Source organism: Photinus pyralis, unplaced genomic scaffold (assembly GCF_008802855.1).
Source record: "Photinus pyralis isolate 1611_PpyrPB1 unplaced genomic scaffold, Ppyr1.3 Ppyr1.4_LG1, whole genome shotgun sequence".
Classification (NCBI taxonomy): domain Eukaryota; kingdom Metazoa; phylum Arthropoda; class Insecta; order Coleoptera; family Lampyridae; genus Photinus; species Photinus pyralis.
Window position 1 is genome coordinate 62,781,806 of NW_022170249.1, and position 21,713 is coordinate 62,803,518.

The window sequence follows — 21,713 nt, forward strand, 5'->3', positions numbered from 1 at the left end:
TCCATCTAACCCCTAAATGGCGTAGTTTTCCTGTGAAATGCTAAAATAAAAAACGAGTTTCTCATCCCTTCCCCTGATCGGAGGGATTCTAAAATTTCGGTGTGAGTCAATGGTCATTATGTCACAAAGCAGTGTATGAATCAGGGGTTGAAACCGGAACCGAAAAGAACCGGTACCGGAACCGGTTCCTGATTGCATTAAAATGCCCCTCACTGGGAACCGGAACTGATTATTTAAGAAGTTATGATATCCGGAACCGATACCGGTACCGTTAGTGCCAAAGAATAGGTATTTTTCGGTTCTATCACTGTTAGAGTAGGCACGTTGCGCTATGTGTGGGGGAATTGCGTTTTATATGCTCTTAAAATTTGATTCTGATGCGTTTTCTTAGATTTAATATTATTCATTTAGCTTATATCATTGAATAATAATTATTCAATGCTTATATACAGGATGTTCACCGAGGAATGGTACAGCGCGATATCACGGGAACGAATATAGGGTTTGAAATTCTTAAAACTTTGTTATATGTAAATGTAAGCTAGGGCCATATATCTTATTTACGTAAACGAGACAGGTTGGGAGCACATATAAGTAAAGTTATCACAAATATCGTTGGTCTAGCGCACAAAGGTGCTAAGTATCAATTAAAATAAGTTTTGTTTTTGAACGAATTATTTTTTTTTTGTAAACTGTACACAACTGTTTGATGATACTTTGAATAAACCCTTAACTTCTTCATTACCTAATGTATTAAACTCATGTTGCACTAAATTCCAAAAATCGAATTAAAAGTAGCATATTCCATTTAAAAGAATTCAGTTAGGTAGCGCCCCCTGGCGATAGCCCATTTCATTTAAAAACTTTTTCACAAAATATTTCGCCTTCGATATAGCCCTAGCTTACATTGATAACAAAATTGTAATAATTTTAAAATCTGCATTCGTTTCCGAGATATAAAATTTCAAAACCCAAAAATCCAAATTCACCCTTTTATTCAGAGCTATCCACTAATTTCTTAACTTAACCTTAATACCAAACAAATATAAAATACCTATTTTAGAGTGACTAAGATCGAAAATGAATCAAAAACAGTAAGAGGGTTGAGAAATGTATAAGGAAAGCATAATAGTTGAAACTATACTGCTGAAGAAAAGGAAACTAGGAAAAGACAGGCAGTTGACAGTAGTGAAACGAACTAAAAATAAGTTTCAATTAACCGTAAACAATATGTAAGTATGTAAAAGAATCAATGTACTTTAATTTTGTGTATTATTATTTGTTTTCTATAATTAATAATTTATGTTTTTTAATCATATTTAATTTATTTATGTTGGAACCCTTAAAAACCGAAAGAATTGGAACCGGAACCGAAACCAAAAATTACTGAAGCCACAGGACCGAAACCCTTAACAATAATTCTACCTAAATAGGTCGGAACCGGAACCTATATTTCGTATGGGTTCCAACTCCTGCCTCCTGGTATGAATAGGTGTAAGGTGTCATTAAATATTCTCTTCTTTTATTGCAGATAGAAGGCTACGGCAATGAGAGAGTGAAGGAGAGGAGAGTGAAGGAGAGGAGAGTGAAGGAAAGGAGAGTGAAGGAAAGGAGAGTGAAGGAGAGGAGAGTGAAGGAGAGGAGAGTGAAGGAGAGGAGAGTAAAGGAGTGGAGGGTGAGGGGTCGTAGCTGTTTGCATATCTTTTTTATCAATAGTATATTGAAAGACAAGTGTTACAATGCGACCTATTGTAATACGACTATCTTGTGGCACAAGTGGCGACGCGAAGCGTAGCCACGAGTGTCCGCAAGATAGGAGTATTACAATAAAGCATTGTAACACGAGTTTTTCATTCTATTTTTTCTATTTCGGTGCTTTAATTTAATTAAAAAAATCATTATCAGAAACTAGAGGGAACATTAGAACTAACATGTTTTATGTTGGGAACACTTTTTATGCCGTTAAGTTTTAGGTTGGCAGCGTAGTAAGACTGCAATGTAAGACTGACATTTTGAAGTTTAAACATGGAAGTACCCAACGAAGTACCTACTTGTACTAACTAGTAACTGCCAACTTAAGAGATGAGTTACCAAAAAGAAACGACTATAATCACTGTCTTTGTACAACTGTTTTCGGCCGAAAACACTTGTACATCATCATTGTGACACCGAAATAGAAAAAAATGTGTGTAATAAGATTTCCCTTTTTGAGTAAAATATTTAGCTCGATATTTAGTTTTGATGAAATCAAATCATTCTCAAAGGCGTTTTTTCCCAAATGTAAAAATGTTAATCAACTTTGAGGTTTTGGTTTAGTGGCGATAAGATAAAAGTTGTTAATACATCTAATCGATAAAGAATTTTATGCTCTACAAAAAAAAGTAAATACACTTTTTTTGATAAAGAGTGTAGAGTTTGAGTTATCCTGTAAAACGCCAGAAACTAAAAAAAATATATCGTTAGAGGGCTCACCCTTCCCTGCCAGAGGGAACGGATGGCTCCCCATCTAAAATTGTTTGTTTTGGGCCAATATACAAATGTGGAAAGCAGCTTACTTTAATCATCAAACGCCCTATAATCGAATTTTTCGGCTATTGGAGGATATTATTAGTTGAAATTGAACGAGAGAAAGGACCTACGAGTGGAGTTATTCTGCGGATAAAATTGGACCTCCGAAAATTGTCAGCCTGCATACCACAATATGAATGCAACCGTCTGTCATCAGTAAATTGTAAACCCCATGGTTTGGAACAAATATAAGAATTATTTAAAGCGGCACTTTACCCACTTTAGCCCTGGGCTTACCCAAAATACTAATATAACTGTCGATGGAATAACAATTAATAAACAATGATTATACCTTAAGTAAAATATACCGATATACGTAAGCGCCAATATCTAGATGAAACAGAGCACCTGTCCAGATTTACAAATTTTCCCGTGCATTTTGACGTCACAGTAGTCAGTATCCGAATCTATATCGACATATTATAGAAATGGACCCCGCGTACCAATGCCAAGCGCGAATACTGCAGGTGAGCGAGAGGGGACACTAACAGGAAAGCGCTCTCTTTATCGCGCTTGTGTTGGTCGCACTGCCACAACTATTGTCGATTGTATAATTTGTACATGCCACCAACAAGAGCGCGCTTGCCTCTTCCCTCGCGCATGTATCGTGGCATGCCAATATTTGCTTTTGTTTATAATCCCTATCCCTAACCTAAATTTCTAATTTCATTTTATATGATAATGGGAAAAGCAAAGAAGAGATAGTGACAGTGGTATGCACGGACCTCTTGGTATAGGCTTTGAATGAATAAACAAAGGTATACTAAAAATGTGTTCAGCCAATTTAATCGCCGCCTGAAATTTGGTGCTGGAAACGGTTGTCATAAGCGCTGATTCGCTGAATACGGCTGAACGCGCCCATAGTCTAAGTTGCATCCGGTGGCCTACTTAATTGTTTACTCATTTATCTAATAAATCAAAATGTTTGCATCTGTAATCTAAATATCATTGAATTTATGAGATAGTTATAAATTCAATGCTAATATGTAGAATGTCGGAAGTGTGTCATGACTCCTCCCTTTGCTACGCCACTGTTATCCCAATAAAAAACATTCAAATTTTAAGCGCGAAATTTGAATTCACTAGCTAGATCTTTGACATTGATAATTCCCAAAACAATGAAGGTCGTAGGAAAATAGAATAATTAAATTATGCCTAAAGAAAAATTGTTAGAATTCGAACCACATATATTTAATTTTGATTAAAATGACTAAAAAAGAAGGACATTATTGTTTTCTTTTCACTTACCTAGTTAGGGGTCTGCATAATTACAATCCACGTTCACGTAATGCGTCTATTGCTACACAGTACATACTTCCGTACCAAGGTTTTATTTTAAAAGTGACGAATCCTTCGACCAATTAAACCGACGAAACTTATAACTGATAGCGTTCTGGTTTTTACTATTTGCCCATTTTGTTTGCCAAACTTCACTAATCACTATAATTATTTATAAATTTAAAATACATAGTGACAGTCAATAACCTAAAGTAGGTATATAGGGTGAGAAATAAATGTTTTCAAATAAGAGGTACTAACCTCAAACTGCCGAAGACAAAAAGGTAGATTAACTGCACAATGAATATCGAATTACGTAAACTTCCACCAAGTTCCTTGCGAGGACTTGTGCAGATATTAGAGTGTAACGATTCGTGGAAAATTCTAATGGACAAAATCCCAAAGTTACTCGAAAAGGAAAATTACGAATGCTCTCTCAGTCTGACCAATGTGAGAAAGTATCGTACGGAACATTTTAAGTAACATATTTCCAAATCGTTGACTATCCTGGTAACATTTACATTGTTGCAGATTAATCGAAAATGCATCCAAGACCACCGGCCGAGCGTGTACTGAAATATTATTCGACGAATGGGGTACTTCAGGCCGTATTCGTCCCGCCTTAGGACACCTGTTGTTCTTACTTACCTCAGTGGAGCTGTTCGCAGCCGCTGACTATGTTGCCGTTAAATTACTGAATAAGGAGCCTCCTGCGCGGCCTTCGGATGGCCCTCCTGCTCCAGTTGTAATTCCGACCATGCCGGATAAACAGATTCAGGAAGTAGAAAGGATATTAAACGAAATCAATTATCCCAGCTCTGTCATTTCGATGCTCAATAGTAATTCGGGCGATGTTAATGTAAATCGTAGTAGTGGTAGCAACCAAGTTATTGTGCCTCCGAAAATTGTGATTAGTGAAATCACAGATTTCACACCTCTAGTTATCGATCGCTCGAGTGAAAGTCGGCGACAGCGTTTGACGCGACAAAATGCGAGTGCTCCTGTTTCAGATATGATTGTGTTTTCGCATACTGTGAGAGAAGCAGAAGAGGTATCAGATATGATTCACTTTTCTCAGACGGTGTCAAGTGCCAGTAATATTGTTCCACACATATCTGATTTGATTGATTCCGGTTCAAATAACCAGTCTGAGGAATCTAAAACTTTAAGCTGTGGGGATATCAATCAGTTGAGCACCATTTTACCAGATTTAAGTGCCTTGGATGTTGGTGCTAATGCTGCAACTTTACCAAAGGAAGAAATAAGTAAGTAGGTATACCTCATCGAGTACCTCATAGTGTAGGTACACCAACGTTCATTATTTCTGAATCTCTCTCTCCCACCAAATTTTTACTTATGCACTCGCCGCGTTAAGAACCCGAAACGAACCCAACGAGAACCAAGCTTCGGCTATGTTTTTTATACATGAAAGACCGTCCCTCATGCTCAGTAACTACGGTTTTTTGAGTCTGTGGCGTTTCGACGCTTATTTGGTTTTACACTCGCTTTTTATCTTAACGCGCTTCATTTTCTCGCATATTAGTTACATTCTCTTAAACCAGGGGTTGGCAACCTTTTGTTGTAGAAGGTCCAAATCGAGGTCCAAATATTTTACTGGGAGGTTATGGGTTACACATCTCGGATTACATGCAGTTACAGTATTCCTACAATATTTCTGTATTTAAAATTTAAAATTAAAAAAATTATCAAAGTCTTCAGCGCATTTTTGGGTGCAGAGCAGTATTCTATTATCCAGTTTTTACTCTCTTGTTGGGGGCTACTACATTATCCTTTTGTCAAAATGTCAAAATATTTACGTGTCGGTATTGTATCAAAATCCTACATTGATTTACACACCTTTGTAACAATACCATAAACAGCCATAAACCAATGTTATTTTACGTCAAAATTATGTGATACTTAGGTTGTACAAAAATAATAAAAATGATTTACTGTCTTCTTTACTAGCAATTCAAAATCTTAATAATAAATTGAACTCAGCTGGAAGATTCTTATTGTTTAATATTAATTCGTCAATTGGGAAAATATACTTTCTTTCATATGAGTCCACACACGATAAATCATATAGGTACATTTGGATTTTTCCAAGCTGGTTGAAGTTCCCACTTAACACACAAATAAGTGGGTACATTAAACGTCTAGTGTTCTAGCGAATCTCGCCATCTATCAGGACTTCTTGGCGCCTCAAGTTTTCACACGCATTGAAAAAATCAGGACCACTCTGTTACATACAAAATCGAAATTCTACCAAATAATGATACTACTTTTTAATGGATATTTGTAAATGCATAGTGGGCTTGAGTTGGTAGAACAGCCTTGACCGAAACCCCGGCCATTTAAGTCCAAAAATGAAATAAAATATATTTTGCATGACCAAGTTAAAAAAATTGTGCACAACAAAATTCAACTGCAGACTCTGAACTGAGAATCGCATACGATTTTCAGTAGTCGCCGGAGCGCTGTTGGGCAATTTTTGCCCCTGCTCAAGGACGGTAAGTTTTGGAACTCCACTAGACCCAATCCAATCAGAAAAGGTTTGCTGCAACACAATTTATTAAAGCTATGGTTAATTTTACTCATTGAAATGGTAGCCCAGTAATTCCCATTGTTACTTGGAATTTCGGACCAACAAAAAGGCGTCTTTTTTTATCTATGGAAACTGCACGCTACGGCGACCTTTTGCTTTTAATGCTGGTTTTGAATTAACCTAGGGAAACTAAAATCATCTAATAATTTATTTTCCCGTAATCTTCTAAAGGGCAGCTACCGTTTTCTTAAAAACGAAGCGCCCAATTTTTCGGCTATATATACCGGGTGGTAATTAAAGCTGGTAAACTTCAAAGCGGAAAACTGGTGCTTCGCTACTCATTGAAAAAAACAATTGGTAGTGTTTTTTCAAATGCATTGTCATTACACAGTTGATGACTTTAAAAATATCGTTTGTAATTTCAGGGCCTGATTAAGGTTTCTGTAGGCCAGGGCCAAACATATTAGAAGGCTGAGTAATTTACATTGTAACATTTTAAAACAGCAACTAGACATAGTATTTCTGTACGTAATAGCTAAGGTTAGTTATTTAGTTACATTTGCAGGTTCCGCTATCCAGTCAAGTGAAAAGGAACAAAACGTACCTGCGCTAAGTGAACTTTTCCCCGAGTCATCGCCACAAGAGATTGAAATTCCAAATCTAAGCATATTGAATGCGGCCCAACCAAATCAATCACAGTCGAGTCAATCCATAGTGCCTCATTTTGACGTTCTACTATCAGAGCCCAGTAATCTGTTACCTGTGATTGACATAACCGCGACAACCGATTCGTCATCCGAAATCGGTTCGTTGAATTCAAACAGCGGCTCTAACGCCTCGCACAATACGAACGTATCGCAGGGTTCGCAAAGGACGTGCGCCTCGCCGTTACCCAATTTAAGTCTCAATACGGTATTGCCGCATTTCGCTTACGCCGACATCGAAGTTGCCACTGATCACTTTGACACGACACCTTATGTGGAGGGGGGCAGCGGGCGGTTTCTCGGATCGGGCGCTTTCGGTTCCGTATTTCTCGCCTTAAATATCGGCAATAAACCGGTCGCAGTGAAAAAGCTCTTCTTGAATAACGAGGCTGTTGTAAACATCGAGGATCCCGTAACGAAGCAATTTAGAAACGAGGTGGAAATTCTAAGCAAGTACAAGCATGAGAATTTGCTTTCGATTATAGGGTACTCGTGCGATGGGCCTACGTATGGTCTACTGTACGAGTTTATGCCAGGTGGAGCGCTTAAAGATAGACTTCAGGTTAGATTCGTTTGGCTATGAAGTGCCACTCTAATCTTAGTTTCTAGAGTGCAGATCAAAAACTGATATGGACCGATCGGATGTATATCGCTTTGGGAACAGCAAGGGCAGTTGCCTATTTGCATACTGCATACACAACTCCATTAATTCATCGAGATATAAAATCCGCAAATATTCTCTTAGATGCTAATAATAAACCGAGGGTGAGTAGAAGTTATTGCTTGACCTATCTACTATAGCTGGTAAAAATTAATAAAATTTATTTTGTACAGTATGCTATTTGTTTACGTGTCTGCATTCCGGCAATAATACTTACTCTCTTTATTTTTCAGTTATTTCCGTTTGCCTTTTTATTACTTTTTTTCTAACACATCGCTTATTAATTTGTTTAAACCTTATTTATGTGTCCTTTTATGTTTAATGTAAGTTATTTATATTTCAGTTATGTGATTTTGGATTAGTACGATTACTAACCAGTTCGAACACAAACACAAGTACGACCGCTTTTGGTACATCCGCCTATATGGCCAGAGAAGCGTTTCGGTGCGTGTGATACATACAAACACTTACTTAATTTAATAACTCATTGTAGAGGAGATGTCTCTGTAAAAGTAGATACATTCAGTTTTGGAGTCGTTTTGCTCGAGCTGATAACTGGTTTGCCACCTCTAGATGAAAATAGGGAAGGTTTAGATATTGTAAGTTGAAATTTTTTTGTTTAAAAATAAATTGAACTAGTCGTCCTGATTAGGTCACGCATGTGGAGGAAGTATGCGAGGATAATTCTGGAACTTTCACGCTCACCGATACGAAAGCTGGATCGTGGGTTGCCAAGGGTAAGAATTTTTCTGAAGAACTGTATCAGATCTCGACAAAGTGCCTGGAAGAAAATAAGAAAAAGAGGCCAACAATGGTCGAGATCAGTGAATCTCTGGCCCAGCTTATTAAGGAATCTGCATAACAAAAGCTAGTTTTTACACTAAGGGCCGTTAGTTTAAGTTGTGATAGTGAACCAAATGTCTCATTAGAGGACCAAGATACAAATATGATGGAAGAAATGTATAAAGATATGTTATCTGTAGATAATAGTTTGAAACTGTTGAATCTTTTAATTTCTATTTGCTATTACATTCTACAGCTTAATTTTGAAGTTTTTATTGTATGTTTAGTGAAGGTCTGAAGTCCTTTACCTTTTTTTTTTCACAAATGCTTACGTCGCTTTGGTAATACCATAGTATATATTATGGTAATACTTTGTGTTGTCCCCGGTGTATAAGGCCAATGTTTAAATGCCAACATCAAACATCTTGAACTGTAGGTACAATTAAAGAATCGACTAATCGAGGCAAATACAGTTAAACACATTCATAAAAACAAGATACCAGTAACATAATAAATACAACATGAAAAGTAAGATATAGTGCAAAAACACATTAAAAATATCTACGTCAAGTGCCGACAAAAACAACTCTTAAAATGATAAATTGCATGTACCTAAACATCAAAATAGGCATGGCTTTTTTCCAGTATCGGTCACAATTGAACACAAAAAGAGTGCATGTAGGAATGCGAGCAAGCCATTAGCCCACATACCCACTAAAGAGAAGAAAAGTTATTAGAGGGTCCCTTCTCCCATAATGCCTATAGTTAAACACCGTCCGGTAGCCGCTTATGAGATGAAAAAGAAACGGATACAGAAGAAGAATTAAAACTATACTTACTCCGCGGGATAAACGGTTAATTGAATCATACAGGGCAATACGCACTAGATGATCGCTTTTCTTGTGAGTACCTACATAAAAGAATAGCTACTTTTATAATAAATTTATCCTGTAAAACTACTTACTAGACAATATTTCGAATATTTGCGAAATAAGAAGAATGGGACAAACATTATCCAACAATGCTCATAAACATCTTGTGATGATAATACACCCAAATATTTTCTGTCTGTCCTAGGTTCATCTAACAAGCCCATCGATATGGAAAAAACTACAAGCAGAGCCACATACCTTTCAAGTCGAAACGATAGACGTTTCGCGGCACTTTTGAATTTGGATGGCAGTCGGCTCGATATGGGTGGCACGAATGAACTCCTACGTTGTGTAATCGGTTCTTGGATGTGTTGGGACGTAAGACATAATCGGGAAGGGAATTAAATAAAAGACAGAACTTTTGTGCGTAAGAAATGACAAGAACAAATAAATATATTACGCACACAACAAGACCATACCAGGGAAACCTTCTACGGGACAAAATCCCCGGCATAGGCCACACAAATACATGAAATAAATCACCTACAGCAATAAAATGCAAGACAAAATACACATAAATGAAACATCTCAAATTGTATGATAAAAATTAGATAATCAAATCACATCCAATTAACCCAAGTTCATAAAAACAAAATACACAAATTAATTTAACACGGAAAGTACATGTGAGAATGCCAATAGCAAGTATTCATGTGAAAATCGATTATCGCTCAAGCAGAACATATTTTAAATAGGGGAAATCTTAATGAGAGGGCCCCTAAATATCTCGCATTGCTAAGAACTGCAATCCGCACGAGAGGAGTAAGCAACAGATACAGCGAAAGATCGAACTGTATTAGGTAGCTACTCCACGGAGACAGAATGAACCACTCGCACACACAAACATCGAAACATCAAATAAGAGAGCCCCACTTCGTATAACTAACGCACAAGAACTGCAGCGCGCCACGAATAAGAAAGTAACAGATACAGCGAACAATCAAACTGTATTAGGTACTTCCCTCACGCAATAGTTAGATTCAATCGATCAACATCGCACTGATAATCAACTCCTCGTGAATACAGAAATAAAACAAAATAATGGCATAATCACCTGTACAGTAGGTATAAAAAACACGATTCATCTAACGGTAAGTACTCAAAAACAAAAGCATGGAGTACGCCATATTTAGATATCGCAGTTTATGCAAAATCAGCAAAATGTAAATAATATCAAATTGTGGAAACAAATTCGCAATGATTAATAGTTAGTACAAGAAAGAATAAAATGGTTATTATATATATGTCGTAGTCTTTTAGTGAAATCCGTCATTTCACGAAACGCCTAGTTCGAGGCCTAGTCATTTAGTGAAACGCTGAAAATTTGTACGTGTGGGGTAATTTCCCTTCCCCTTCTAGATCGATAAGGATACCATTTATCGATTTCCAATGGAAACGGAATCCAATCGCTTGGCCCTGGAAAGTACACTGTGCCACAGTTTCATATAAATGACTAGGCTTTTCGTGAAATGACGGATTTCATTAAAAGACTACGACATATATATATATATATATATATATATATATATATATATATATATATATAATATACCTCATATTATGAGGTGCAATAACGAAGAAAGGTATGATAAACGAAAATCAATATGCGAACATTCTGGAAAGTGGCCAGTTAAAGGCACGTGCGGTGCGTGGATCCAATAACTTATATACACTAATGTTTCGTGCAGTTAATCGGGAACTAAATGTTGTTTGTGGAGATAATCTAAGGTTATGGCAAGAACGTTTAGGACATGTGAATGTGCAAACAATTAAAAAAATGGTGGTGAACGGTACGATTGTAGGTGTAAATATGAACAATGTCGATGAAAACTTTGTGTGTGACGGCTGTTAATATGGAAAACAGCATAAGTTCGCTTTTCGTAAGTCGCAACCGAGAAATTCAAAACCAGGAGAGTACATTCACAGCGATCTATGTGGTCCGATGTCGGTACCTTCCTTAGGTGGTGCTCGGTATTTCGTACTTTTTAAAGACGATTGTACATGCTATCGAATTGTGTATTTTTTTAAACATACGCAAACGCTCGATTGTTTTAAACAAGTAGTGAAATTGATTAAAAACAAGTTTGATTTTTGTGTAAAAACATTAAGAGTTGATAATGGCACCGAATATGTAGAAATCATGATTTTCGGAGTTTCTTGTTAGATAACGGGATACAACTCGAGACGTGTGCCATGGAAAATGGAAAATCAGAACGTGAGTACCGTACAATAGTGGAAAGTGTAAGCTCAATGATATACACATCTGTGGGGTGAGGCCGTAAACACAGTTGTTTACATCCTAAATCGCACATCTAACATTCATACGCCAGGCTCAACATCATACGAGATTTGGACAAAGAAAAAGCCCTCAGTACAAGATTTGAAAATCTTCGGATGTGAAGCATTTATGCAAATTCCCGATTCTCAACGCAGTAAGTTATAAGCCAAAAGTAAAAAACATATTTGTAGGGTACCAGAATGAATCTTCGAACTACAGGTTGTTCGACTCGGTAACGAAGCAAATTAAAGTGTCACGTAACGTATCGTTCAACGAGAATAACGACGTTAAACTACCTCTTGTAAATACGATCGTGGTTCCGCCAACAACAAACGATGAACAAGATGAGGCTTCCGAGCAGCAACAACCTGGGCCACAAATGAAGATACCGAAGTCGTTGGCCAGCAGGCGGAATTATCGGGGTATCAGTTGCGAAACTGTGGAACTATCCACAGACCACAACGGTATGAAGACGATGAACTGAATATGATTGAGGCGACCCCTTAACTTACGAAGAGGTTATTAATGGCGTAGATGCTGGCAACTGGAAAGCTGCCATTGACGAGGAGCTAGATGCGCTGGAGAGGAATAACACTTGGGGCCCTTACCACCGGATAAACAACCCATCGATTCAAAGTAAAAACGACAACAAACGGGAAGCGGTACAAAGCGAGGTTATGTGCACGAGGATTCGCTCAAATCAAAGGTACATACTAAATGAAACATATTCTCCTACAACACGCTACGATACAATTAGAATTTTGTTACCATACGCAGTTCGACAAAATTATAAGATTGTACAGTTTGACGTGAAAATGTAACATCTATGCCACCATTGTAACCCTTAAGGGGTGTTTCTCTCGGTATTGGTAGCAAAAGGTGTTATTGAGTAGGGATTTCAATAATGCACGTTAGGGAATGCTAGGGAGTACCTGGGCTATATTGAAGTAATTTCCAAAACGTTTACAGGGGTATTAAAACATCAATATAAAGAAATTTTCAAGGTAGAAAGAGGAAACGCAGGGACCAATATTACAATTTACAATACCAATGCAAACTAATAAACTTTGGGACTTACCATGTCGGTTCTGTTCAACAACCCAATCACTACTGCCTAATTTTTTCTAGCTCACGAGGTGCCTCAACCTTTTTACCGCCTGATAAGCAATTTCCTATATCGACACCTCTTGACTAATTCTACTTGTGCCACATTCAATTTTGCATTTTTCCCTTGTTACGAAATTTACTTTTATAAATGTCTTTATAGGCCCTGCGTTATAAAAACCGCGTTTTTATATGGGGAATTGGAGGAAGATATTTACATGGCGCCACCTTTGGGAGTAACCACGAAACAAGGTTTGGTGTGCAAATTGAACAAATCCCTGTACGGGTTAAAACAGGCACCTAGATGCTGGAACAAGAAGTTTGATTCGTTTCTGATATCTTTTGGTTTTAAACAATGTGAAAGTGTTTTTTTATGTATGTAGGAAACTTTAGTAATGAAACTGTAATTTTGGTAATCTATGTTGACGATGAGTTAATTCTAACCAAGAAAGAAAATTTGCTTAATAAAATTACAAATAAAATGAAACAGACGTTCGAAATAACAGTAAGTAAAACTAACTGCTTTGTAGGACTTTAAATAAATAATGAAAATGGATCAATTTGTATTTCAAGCTTCATCGGTCGTATGTTGAAACTGTTCAATCTTGAAGATTCGCAGCCATCGACTCTACCCGCGGATCCAAATGTAGTATTGCCAATAGGATAATGATCACATCAAGGACGAAGGAATTCCATATAGAGAAGCCGTAGGCTCACTTATGTTTGCAGCAATAACCCGCCCTGTTATTACAATTGCCATTAATGTAGTAAGTAGATTTCAAAATAATCAGGGTGCACCTCATTGGAATGCTGTGAAACGAATTATGAAATACCTAAAACATACAAAGAATCTAGGAATTAGGTACAAGCTTTAGTGACGCACCTGTAAATGGTTTTTCTGACTGGGATTACGCCAGCAATGTCGACAGGAGAAAATGCACTTAGTGCAGTCGTAGACAACAAACGACCTCTGTATCGACTACGGAAGCCGAATATGTCGCGGCGGCGGAAGCCACCAAAGAAGCGATTTGGTTGAGACATCTGCTAAGTGAGATCAGTGGTAAATCAATTGAAAATGTGCTTGATGTTGATAATCAAAGTGCCATTAAACTAGTGAAAAATCCCATATTTCATAAACGGACAAAACATATAGACGTTAGGTATCATTTTATTAAAGAAAAATTTGAGAATGGGGAAATCAAAATTGAATATGTGCAAAAATGGTTTGTTCTTATCTTGAGTTAATTTCCAATTGTATCTTTCTTTTATTTTCCTTTCATTTTTAGGGATGGTGTATGTCCAGCGTCCATCATCTTTTTTTCTTCCCTGATATTCTTCTCCTCTCTCCCTCTTACGCTTATATATTTATTAGCAAACCACTTATTTTCATGTCTTCTTTTCTGTCTACGCCTAATATATATTTCCTTAGATTTTTCTAACTCAGATTTAGTATGTTGGTATAGGTATATATAAAATTTCAAAAGAACCCTACCTGTTCAGTGTTCGCATATACCTACTTATTACAAACAAAATTTGTTGGGATAGCTTGCGTAAATGTTTTATTGGTTGCCACACAATTATAATAACTATGTACAATCCTAATAACTACATATATACACACTAAACCTATTAAATGTCCGTGGGGTACTTCACGTATTCGCACAGGTACAAGGCGAAGGTTAACTTAAACGCGAACTGAACACCGTTCCAGTAACTGTTCTAGCGAGTCGCTTAAATGCAGAGCACTGGAGTGGATTGCTCTTACGACTGGTGGGCTGGGTGTTGCACCCTAATATTCAGCGTTAGCCTATTGGCTTTTACCGTTGTAGCAATTTCTGATTAATTCTCATTTATACGTTGTTATTCCAGAATCGTCCTGGGCCGTTTTTTGTATCTTTGTTGCGTTCCCGCGACTGGAGCAATTCTTCGTATGTGGGGTTAATGGTGGAGTTGTCTATCCTTGTGAATGCCTTATCGGCGAGCGCGCGTACGTGCTCTTGCAGGGTGGTGATTTCCAGGTCGTCGCGTATGGTGTCGTTCCTCACGTACCATGGCGCCTGGACAATGTTACGGAGAGTCCTTGATTGAATGGCTTCAATTCGGCGGGTGTTTGTTTGTGACAAATACATCATCCATCCTGCGGATGCGTATGTCAAGATTGGTCTTATACTGGTCTTGTATATTCCGACCTTCGTCTTAATATCTAGGGATCTAGCTGCTAGCAGTGGATACAGTGATCCTCTTGCTTTTCTCGCCTTTGTTACTGTAGATTCGGTGTGTTTGGCGAAGGTAAGACGCCTGTCTAGGGTTACGCCTAAGTAGGAGATGTCGTTTTTCCATTCTAACGCTTGTTGCTGGAGTTGTAGTACCGGGAGCCTGTCTGTTTTCCGCGTTCCAAACACGATGGCTTCTGTTTTTGCAGGGTTGAACTTCAATCTCCAGCGTCCCGACCACGGAAGAATTTGATCCAGTGCGTCTTGGGCTCTTCTGACAGCGGTTTCTCTGCGCCTGTTGCTGGCAAAGATAAGTAAGTCATCGGCGTACAGGGCGAAGTTGACATCTGGCGGTTTTGGGACGTCGTTGATGTAGGCGTTGAATAGAATTGGTGATTAAACACCCTCCCTGCGGGACGCCTGCATCCGCTGGTGTTTCTCGTGACAGGTGATCCTGCACCTTCACCCTAAAGGACCTGCCTTGTAGGTAACTGTGCAGCAGCTGTACAGTGGCTGGTGGCACGTTCTGTGTTCGGCGCAGTTTGACCAGCAAACCCGCTCTCCAGACCTTGTCGAAAGCCTTCTCGTTATCCAGCGAGACGGCGACAGTGGTTTTGCCCATGTTGGTGGCTTCCGCTACATGGTCTATAAGCCTGACTATTTGGAGTGTTGCTCTAAACCCGAACTGTTCTGGTCGTAGTGTTAATCTTGGGAGGAGCCTTGTCAGTAGCTCTTACGCCCCGCAATTTGTCGATCTGGGCTGTGAGCCCTTCCTCTAACAGCTCTAGCCATTGGCTTCTACTGCTTGCTGGTTGTTCTTGGTTCATGGCGTCTTGTTTCCTCTTGTGTGGTTTATGAGGGTAGCTCTTACGGAGCGCGGGAGGATTCTTTAATATAGTCCGCTGAGATGCTGCGTGTGAGGGTTGCGGCTTGCGCTATCTCGGCGGATACTTAGAGAACTGGTTGGGGCGCGCGTGGTTAAGTAAGGGTGCGTGCGCGGGTATCATTGTTAGGATGTCATGTGGGTTGCGGTGTTTTAGGGGTTGTAGGTGTCCGTTACAAATTTAGTTTTTTTAAAATCTTACCTTACTTCTCCTCGCCCACGTCGTCCGTCTTGTCTTCGTCTACCTCTTTGTCCATGTCGTCATCCTCTACCTTCGCCACGCTGTCCCCCTCGTCCACGTCCTTGTCGCCCTCCTCGTTTGCGTCCTTCTCGTTTCGGAGGACCTCCTTTAGATCATTTACATAAAAAACTTTGTGATTTCGCGCGCGTATTAATAAATTAAGGGAAGATAGAGTGAGGTGAAAGTGTATAAACGTGTTTATAGATGCTCCGTGAATACGTTCAAATTTTGGGCCTTGACGAGCAGCTGAATGCGTTTTTTTTGCTTTCACAAAGATACATAAAAGGTAGGAGTGGAAATAGATTAAAAATTATTAGGCAGTGAAAACAGAGACCAACAAATTTTTTGTAGTAAGCATCGGTTATTTTGTGTAAATAAACGTTTTGTTGCTATCGCGTAAAGAGATAAACGTGTTTTTCCCGAAGGGTCGACCTGAGAAGCACGTTTTGCGCTCCGACTGCATAGGCAACTAACATTACACTCCCTCAGCGCGTGTGGCATACACCACAAAGAAATCCAAAAAGGTTTTCATTGCTACACGGAAATCAAAATGGAAGACATATTGACACAAATTAAACAACAGCTAGAACACATCAACCAAAGATCTGAGCGGATTGAAAATAAACTTGACGACTGTCAAAAACAAATTAAGGAACTTTGTAACGAAAATTCCATCTTAAAACGTGAAAACGAAAAACTAAAGACGACGGTCGTTACGCAAAACAATAGATTGAATTTTTTGGAAAAAGAAATGAGAAGAAAAAATGTGATAGTCCAAGGCATGAAAGAAACTCAAAACGAGACCGACCAACAGCTGAAAGAAAAAATGGCGAATATGTTGCTAGACATTGGAGTAAATGTTGACATCGAATCTGAGTTTGGAGAAATATATCGAATTGGAAAACCATTAAATCGAACGAGACCGATTTTTGTAAAAGTGAAAAATTTTTCCCTGAAATTAGAAATTTTAAAAACGGCAAAAAAATTTCGAGGTTCGGAAATATATATTACAGAGGACTTTCCGAAACACGTACTGGAACAGAGAAAGATACTACTTCCCCACATGAAAGCGGCCAGAGAGACACGACACCGTGCGTTTTTGAATTACGATAAACTGGTTGTTAATGGTGACGTCTTTGGAGTAGATGATTTAACAGAAGAGCATGAAAATGAAAATCAAGGGCACGACATGGCAAAGAAAGGGAGGACTGTAAGTCAGAGATCGCCTCAAGATGAAAAAACCACATCCAAGAGAGCAACGAGCATGTGTAACTTACCAAAAAACTAACCGTTACCTATGCACCAATGATGACGACATCGGCCATGGACAATGGAAATGAAATGGAAAAACGGATAAAAGGTTTACGAAATAAAGTCAGAACTTGGAAACTAGGTGTGTGGAATACAAGGAGTATGAACGGCAAGGAGAATGAACTAGTGCAGGAATTCGAAAAAGCGCAGCTGGATATCTTGGTCATATCTGAAACGAAAAAGAAGGGACGAGGTACTACGAAAATGGATAACAATCATTTATTCATATACAGTGGAGTGGATTTAAATGAAAGAGCGGCAGGCGGAGTCGGTTGTCTCATTCACGAGAAACATGTAGAAAAAGTATACGACTGGAAATCAATTTCTGAAAGAACAATACAAGTAGAACTAATTGGATTGGAAGGCACCAAAACTACAATAATAGGGGTATACGGTCCAAATGAAGACGAAAAAGTGGAAAGAAAGGACATCTTTTGGGACGCCCTAGAAAGAACAACCGAAACAGCGAAAGGACAAGTATACATTGCAGGGGACTTTAATTGCAGAGTTGGAAGAAGAGATGCAACATATAAAGCAATTTTAGGAAGCCATGGGGAAGATGCTCGAAATAGTAACGGCAACAGAATGCTGGACTTTTGCCTCACAAATAACCTCATTATCACAAATTCTTTTTATGAGCACAAAGATATACATAAATACACACGAGAACAACATTCAAGACAAGAAAAATCTATTATTGACTATGTACTTACAGAAACAACAAACAGAAAAAATATAAAAGATGTAAAAGTTTCAAGAAAGGCAGAAATAGGCAGTGATCACTATTTATTGATAGCTACAATAAAAAATGAAAATATCTCCGCTAGACACAGCAAACAACAAAAAACCGAAACAATGTATACAGAAACTATTAAAGCCTATAAATTAAGAAATAAGGATGTGGCTAAGGAGTTTACCCAAACGTTGGACCAAAAATTAGAAAGCTGGGAACAAGAAGAAAATTTGGAAAAGTTGTGGACTTCTTTTAAAGTAGTTGTACTGGACACGGCAAGAAAGACATGTGGAATTTCAAAAATGCACGATGGCAAGAAGAAAACTGCATGGTGGAGTGAAAAGATCAAGCTAGAGGTAAAGAAAAAGTGGCAACAATATATTAAATCGAGAACACCAGACAAATATGAGGAATATAAACACCAACGAGGCGCTGTAAAAAACTTGGTGTTACAAGCAAAGAAAAAATCATGGGAAGATTTTGGACGAAAACTGGAAGAAAACAGTAAAGGAAATCAAAAACTGTTCTTTAAAGTGATAAAAACACTAAGGAAAAACCGAGATGACTACATCTTTAACAAGTACAAACGGAGAAGTGATAACAGATTAAAAGGCGATAATGAACAGATGGAGAGAGTATTTTATGGAAGTACTAAAAGGAGAACAAATTTACGAAAGAGAAGTATTAAAATACGAAGGAAGAAATGAAAATATGGAAGAGGAAATTAGGTACTTTAGATGAACTGGTAAACGCAATTAAAAAGCTAAAAGTAGGGAACGGTATCACAGCAGAAATGCTCAAAAACTTAGGGCCAAAAGGGATGGAAATATTACTTACAATAATGAACAAGGCAAGTTCTCATGAAACTATACCGAAGGATTGGGAAGTAGCCTTGTTAGTACCAATATTCAAGAAAGGAAATGCAAAAGACTGCAATAATTATCGAGGAATATCTCTATTAAGTAATGCGCTAAAGGTGTACGAACATATCTTAGAAGAACGTCTAAGAAAAGTTATAGAGCCAACCTTAAATGAAGCCCAAAGCGCGTTTCGAAAAGGTAGAAGCGTTCAAGATCATGTCTTCAGTATAAATCAAATAATCAACAGATCAACTCAAATAAACCAAAATGTATATTTAGCATACGTTGATTTGGAAAAAGCGTTCGACCGTACACCGAGGTCAAAAGTGTGGGACATCTTACGACAAAGAGGAACAAGTGTTGATCTGATAAGAAAAATCGAGAGCATTTACTGCAACGACATTAACTGTGTAATAAGCAAAAACAAAAAATCCGAACCGTTTGCAGTAAAAGAGGGTCTCCGACAAGGAGGAGTGCTGAGTCCTCTACTCTTTATAATATACATATATGGATGAAATAGTATCCAAATGTAACGAAAAAATTATCAAAGTCCTCGTGTGAGATCGAAGGGACTTCAGCGCATTTTTGTGTGGCAGATCAGTATTCTATTAGCCACTTTTGACTCAACCGTGAATAAAAGATTTTGTCGAAGTATACCACATTCCCTTTGACGGTACCCACATCCGACGTCCCGTTCACCCGCAATTCGCGTTTGAAGATTTTTCTCCACCATCAGTTAGATCTTGTTGGAGGCTACCACATTTCCTTTTTCGGTGCATGCTTATATTACACCCACATTTTGGTGGATCTCGCTAAAAACCTTCCACAAGATAGTACTTAATTTTTGGGGGGCACTTCTCATTACTCGAGCTTCTATTGGCGACACGAGAAAGAGAGACAGCCATTCGAGATTTACGAAACGTTAAAACGCGTGACAGAATTCGCAACGGAAGGTAAAAGGTGCCCGAAGTTGACTACCTCTCGAAGACGCGCGCGCGCGCGCCATGCAAAAGGTCGTTAATTTCGCCCCTAGGCCAAAAAACAAAATTCCGCCACGCAGGAGTTGTGCGCGTTTACAACATCTTTCCGACGACACCAATTTGAAAAGAATCGGACCAAAACTGTAGTAGAAGATAGGAAAAAACTGAAAAACCTTCACGTTAGTATACTACGCTCGAGGACGACGCCCAGATGTCGCCAACCCCACATCATGTAGCCCTGTCCCCAAGGTTTACAAATTACACGGCCTTGTAGATACACGTACACCCGTTGCCTTTCTACAAGAGTTCTTCTACGCGCCCACATTTGCTGCCAGCCAGCCGACCAGCCAGCCAGCCAAAGTGAGATTAAAAGCTACTTTTTACAAATAAATTTGCAAAAATGCGCTAAAAACCAAAAGAACGCTAAGTATTGGATACAGATACCTACAGAGAGTGCAAATCTCGGAATGCCTGTTTGCTGACGATATTGTGCTTATTGCTGGAAGTGAAACGGATTTAAAAGAGAATCTAGGGATATGGCACGAAGTGTTACAACAATACCAAATGCAAATCAATAAAAATAAAACAAAGGTAATGGCTATCACAAATGTACAGACGCAAATGAACGTACACATCGAGGAAGACGAAATTGAACAAGTGAAACAATACAGATACCTGGGAATTACAATAGAAGAAAATGGCAGACAAGACATCGAAATAAATGAGAGACTATTAAGTGCTTCAAAGGTGTACCACACAATTAAAAACACAATCGTTAGGAAACGTGAAGTATCAAGAACGGCTAAGACGAACGTTTTTAAGGTCATTTTTAGACCCATACTCACTTATGGGTGTGAAAGCTGGATACTAAACAAGCGTGACAAAAGTAAAATCCAGGCCATGGAAATGAAGTATCTGCGAGCAGTAAAAGGAATAACAAGATGTGACAGAGTCCGCAACACTGAAGTTCGCGAGGAACTGGAAGTAAAATCTATTTTGGAATTTATTGAAAACAAACAACTAAGCTGGTGGGGTCATTTACAAAGAAGCAACAGTCAAAGACCGGTCAAACAGATTTGGGAAGCGAAGACGCATGGACGAAGACGAAGAGGCAGACCAAAAAAAACTTGGGACGAAGTAATTGGCGAGATACTAAGTAGAAGAGGACTGACATGGACGGAAGCTAAACAACTTGCAGGAGATAAGAAAGCTTGGCGCAATTTTGTGTACAATTAAGATATGCCTAAATGTAAAAATTTTACTGTATTTTTCCTGGACATCGAAAGGTAAAACATGTTTTGATTTTATATATATATATATATATATATATATATATATAAAAACTTAAACCTAATTAAAAGAATTAAAATTAAAAGAATTAGGGTACTTCCTAACATGGATTTTATTTGTTTGTTGTTTAAATCGATTATATCAATGAATTTTCCCACTTTAGAGTCATCCGAAGATGTGTAATTTTTATGAAAATTTTCAACCATTTTAACGGTCAACTCGATATTCTTTACCAAAGACATTTTCACTAAAAACAAGATTGTAAAATAACTGGAGAGAAGAATTTTCAAAGGAGCACCTGGTAATCGGTGGAATGCACAATCAAATAAAAATACGGCAATGAGGC

General features: G+C 38.2%; 2 protein-coding genes and 1 long non-coding RNA gene across 3 annotated transcripts; all 3 read left to right on the plus strand.

Annotated features, from left to right (window-relative positions):
• The first annotated feature begins 517 nt into the window (after nucleotides 1-517).
• On the plus strand, nucleotides 518-1,702 carry LOC116160445. The gene is made up of 3 exons (XR_004143221.1): nucleotides 518-1,232; nucleotides 1,357-1,482; nucleotides 1,532-1,702. It is a non-coding gene; the product is annotated as an uncharacterized LOC116160445 (long non-coding RNA).
• Nucleotides 1,703-3,820: 2,118 nt separating this feature from the next.
• Nucleotides 3,821-8,803, plus strand: LOC116182326 (probable receptor-like protein kinase At5g18500; the record flags this gene model as incomplete). Its single annotated transcript, XM_031502853.1, is given in 7 exon segments — nucleotides 3,821-4,325; nucleotides 4,378-5,111; nucleotides 6,960-7,660; nucleotides 7,708-7,863; nucleotides 8,103-8,203; nucleotides 8,253-8,358; nucleotides 8,412-8,803. Coding segments are annotated over 7 exon segments (2,187 nt in total). The 3' UTR covers nucleotides 8,622-8,803.
• Nucleotides 8,804-17,501: 8,698 nt separating this feature from the next.
• LOC116165503 (craniofacial development protein 2-like) lies at nucleotides 17,502-18,944 on the plus strand. The gene has a single exon (XM_031480003.1). The coding sequence runs from the start codon at nucleotides 17,502-17,504 to the stop codon at nucleotides 18,942-18,944; it is 1,443 nt and encodes a 480-aa protein (XP_031335863.1).
• The last annotated feature ends 2,769 nt before the right edge of the window (nucleotides 18,945-21,713 follow it).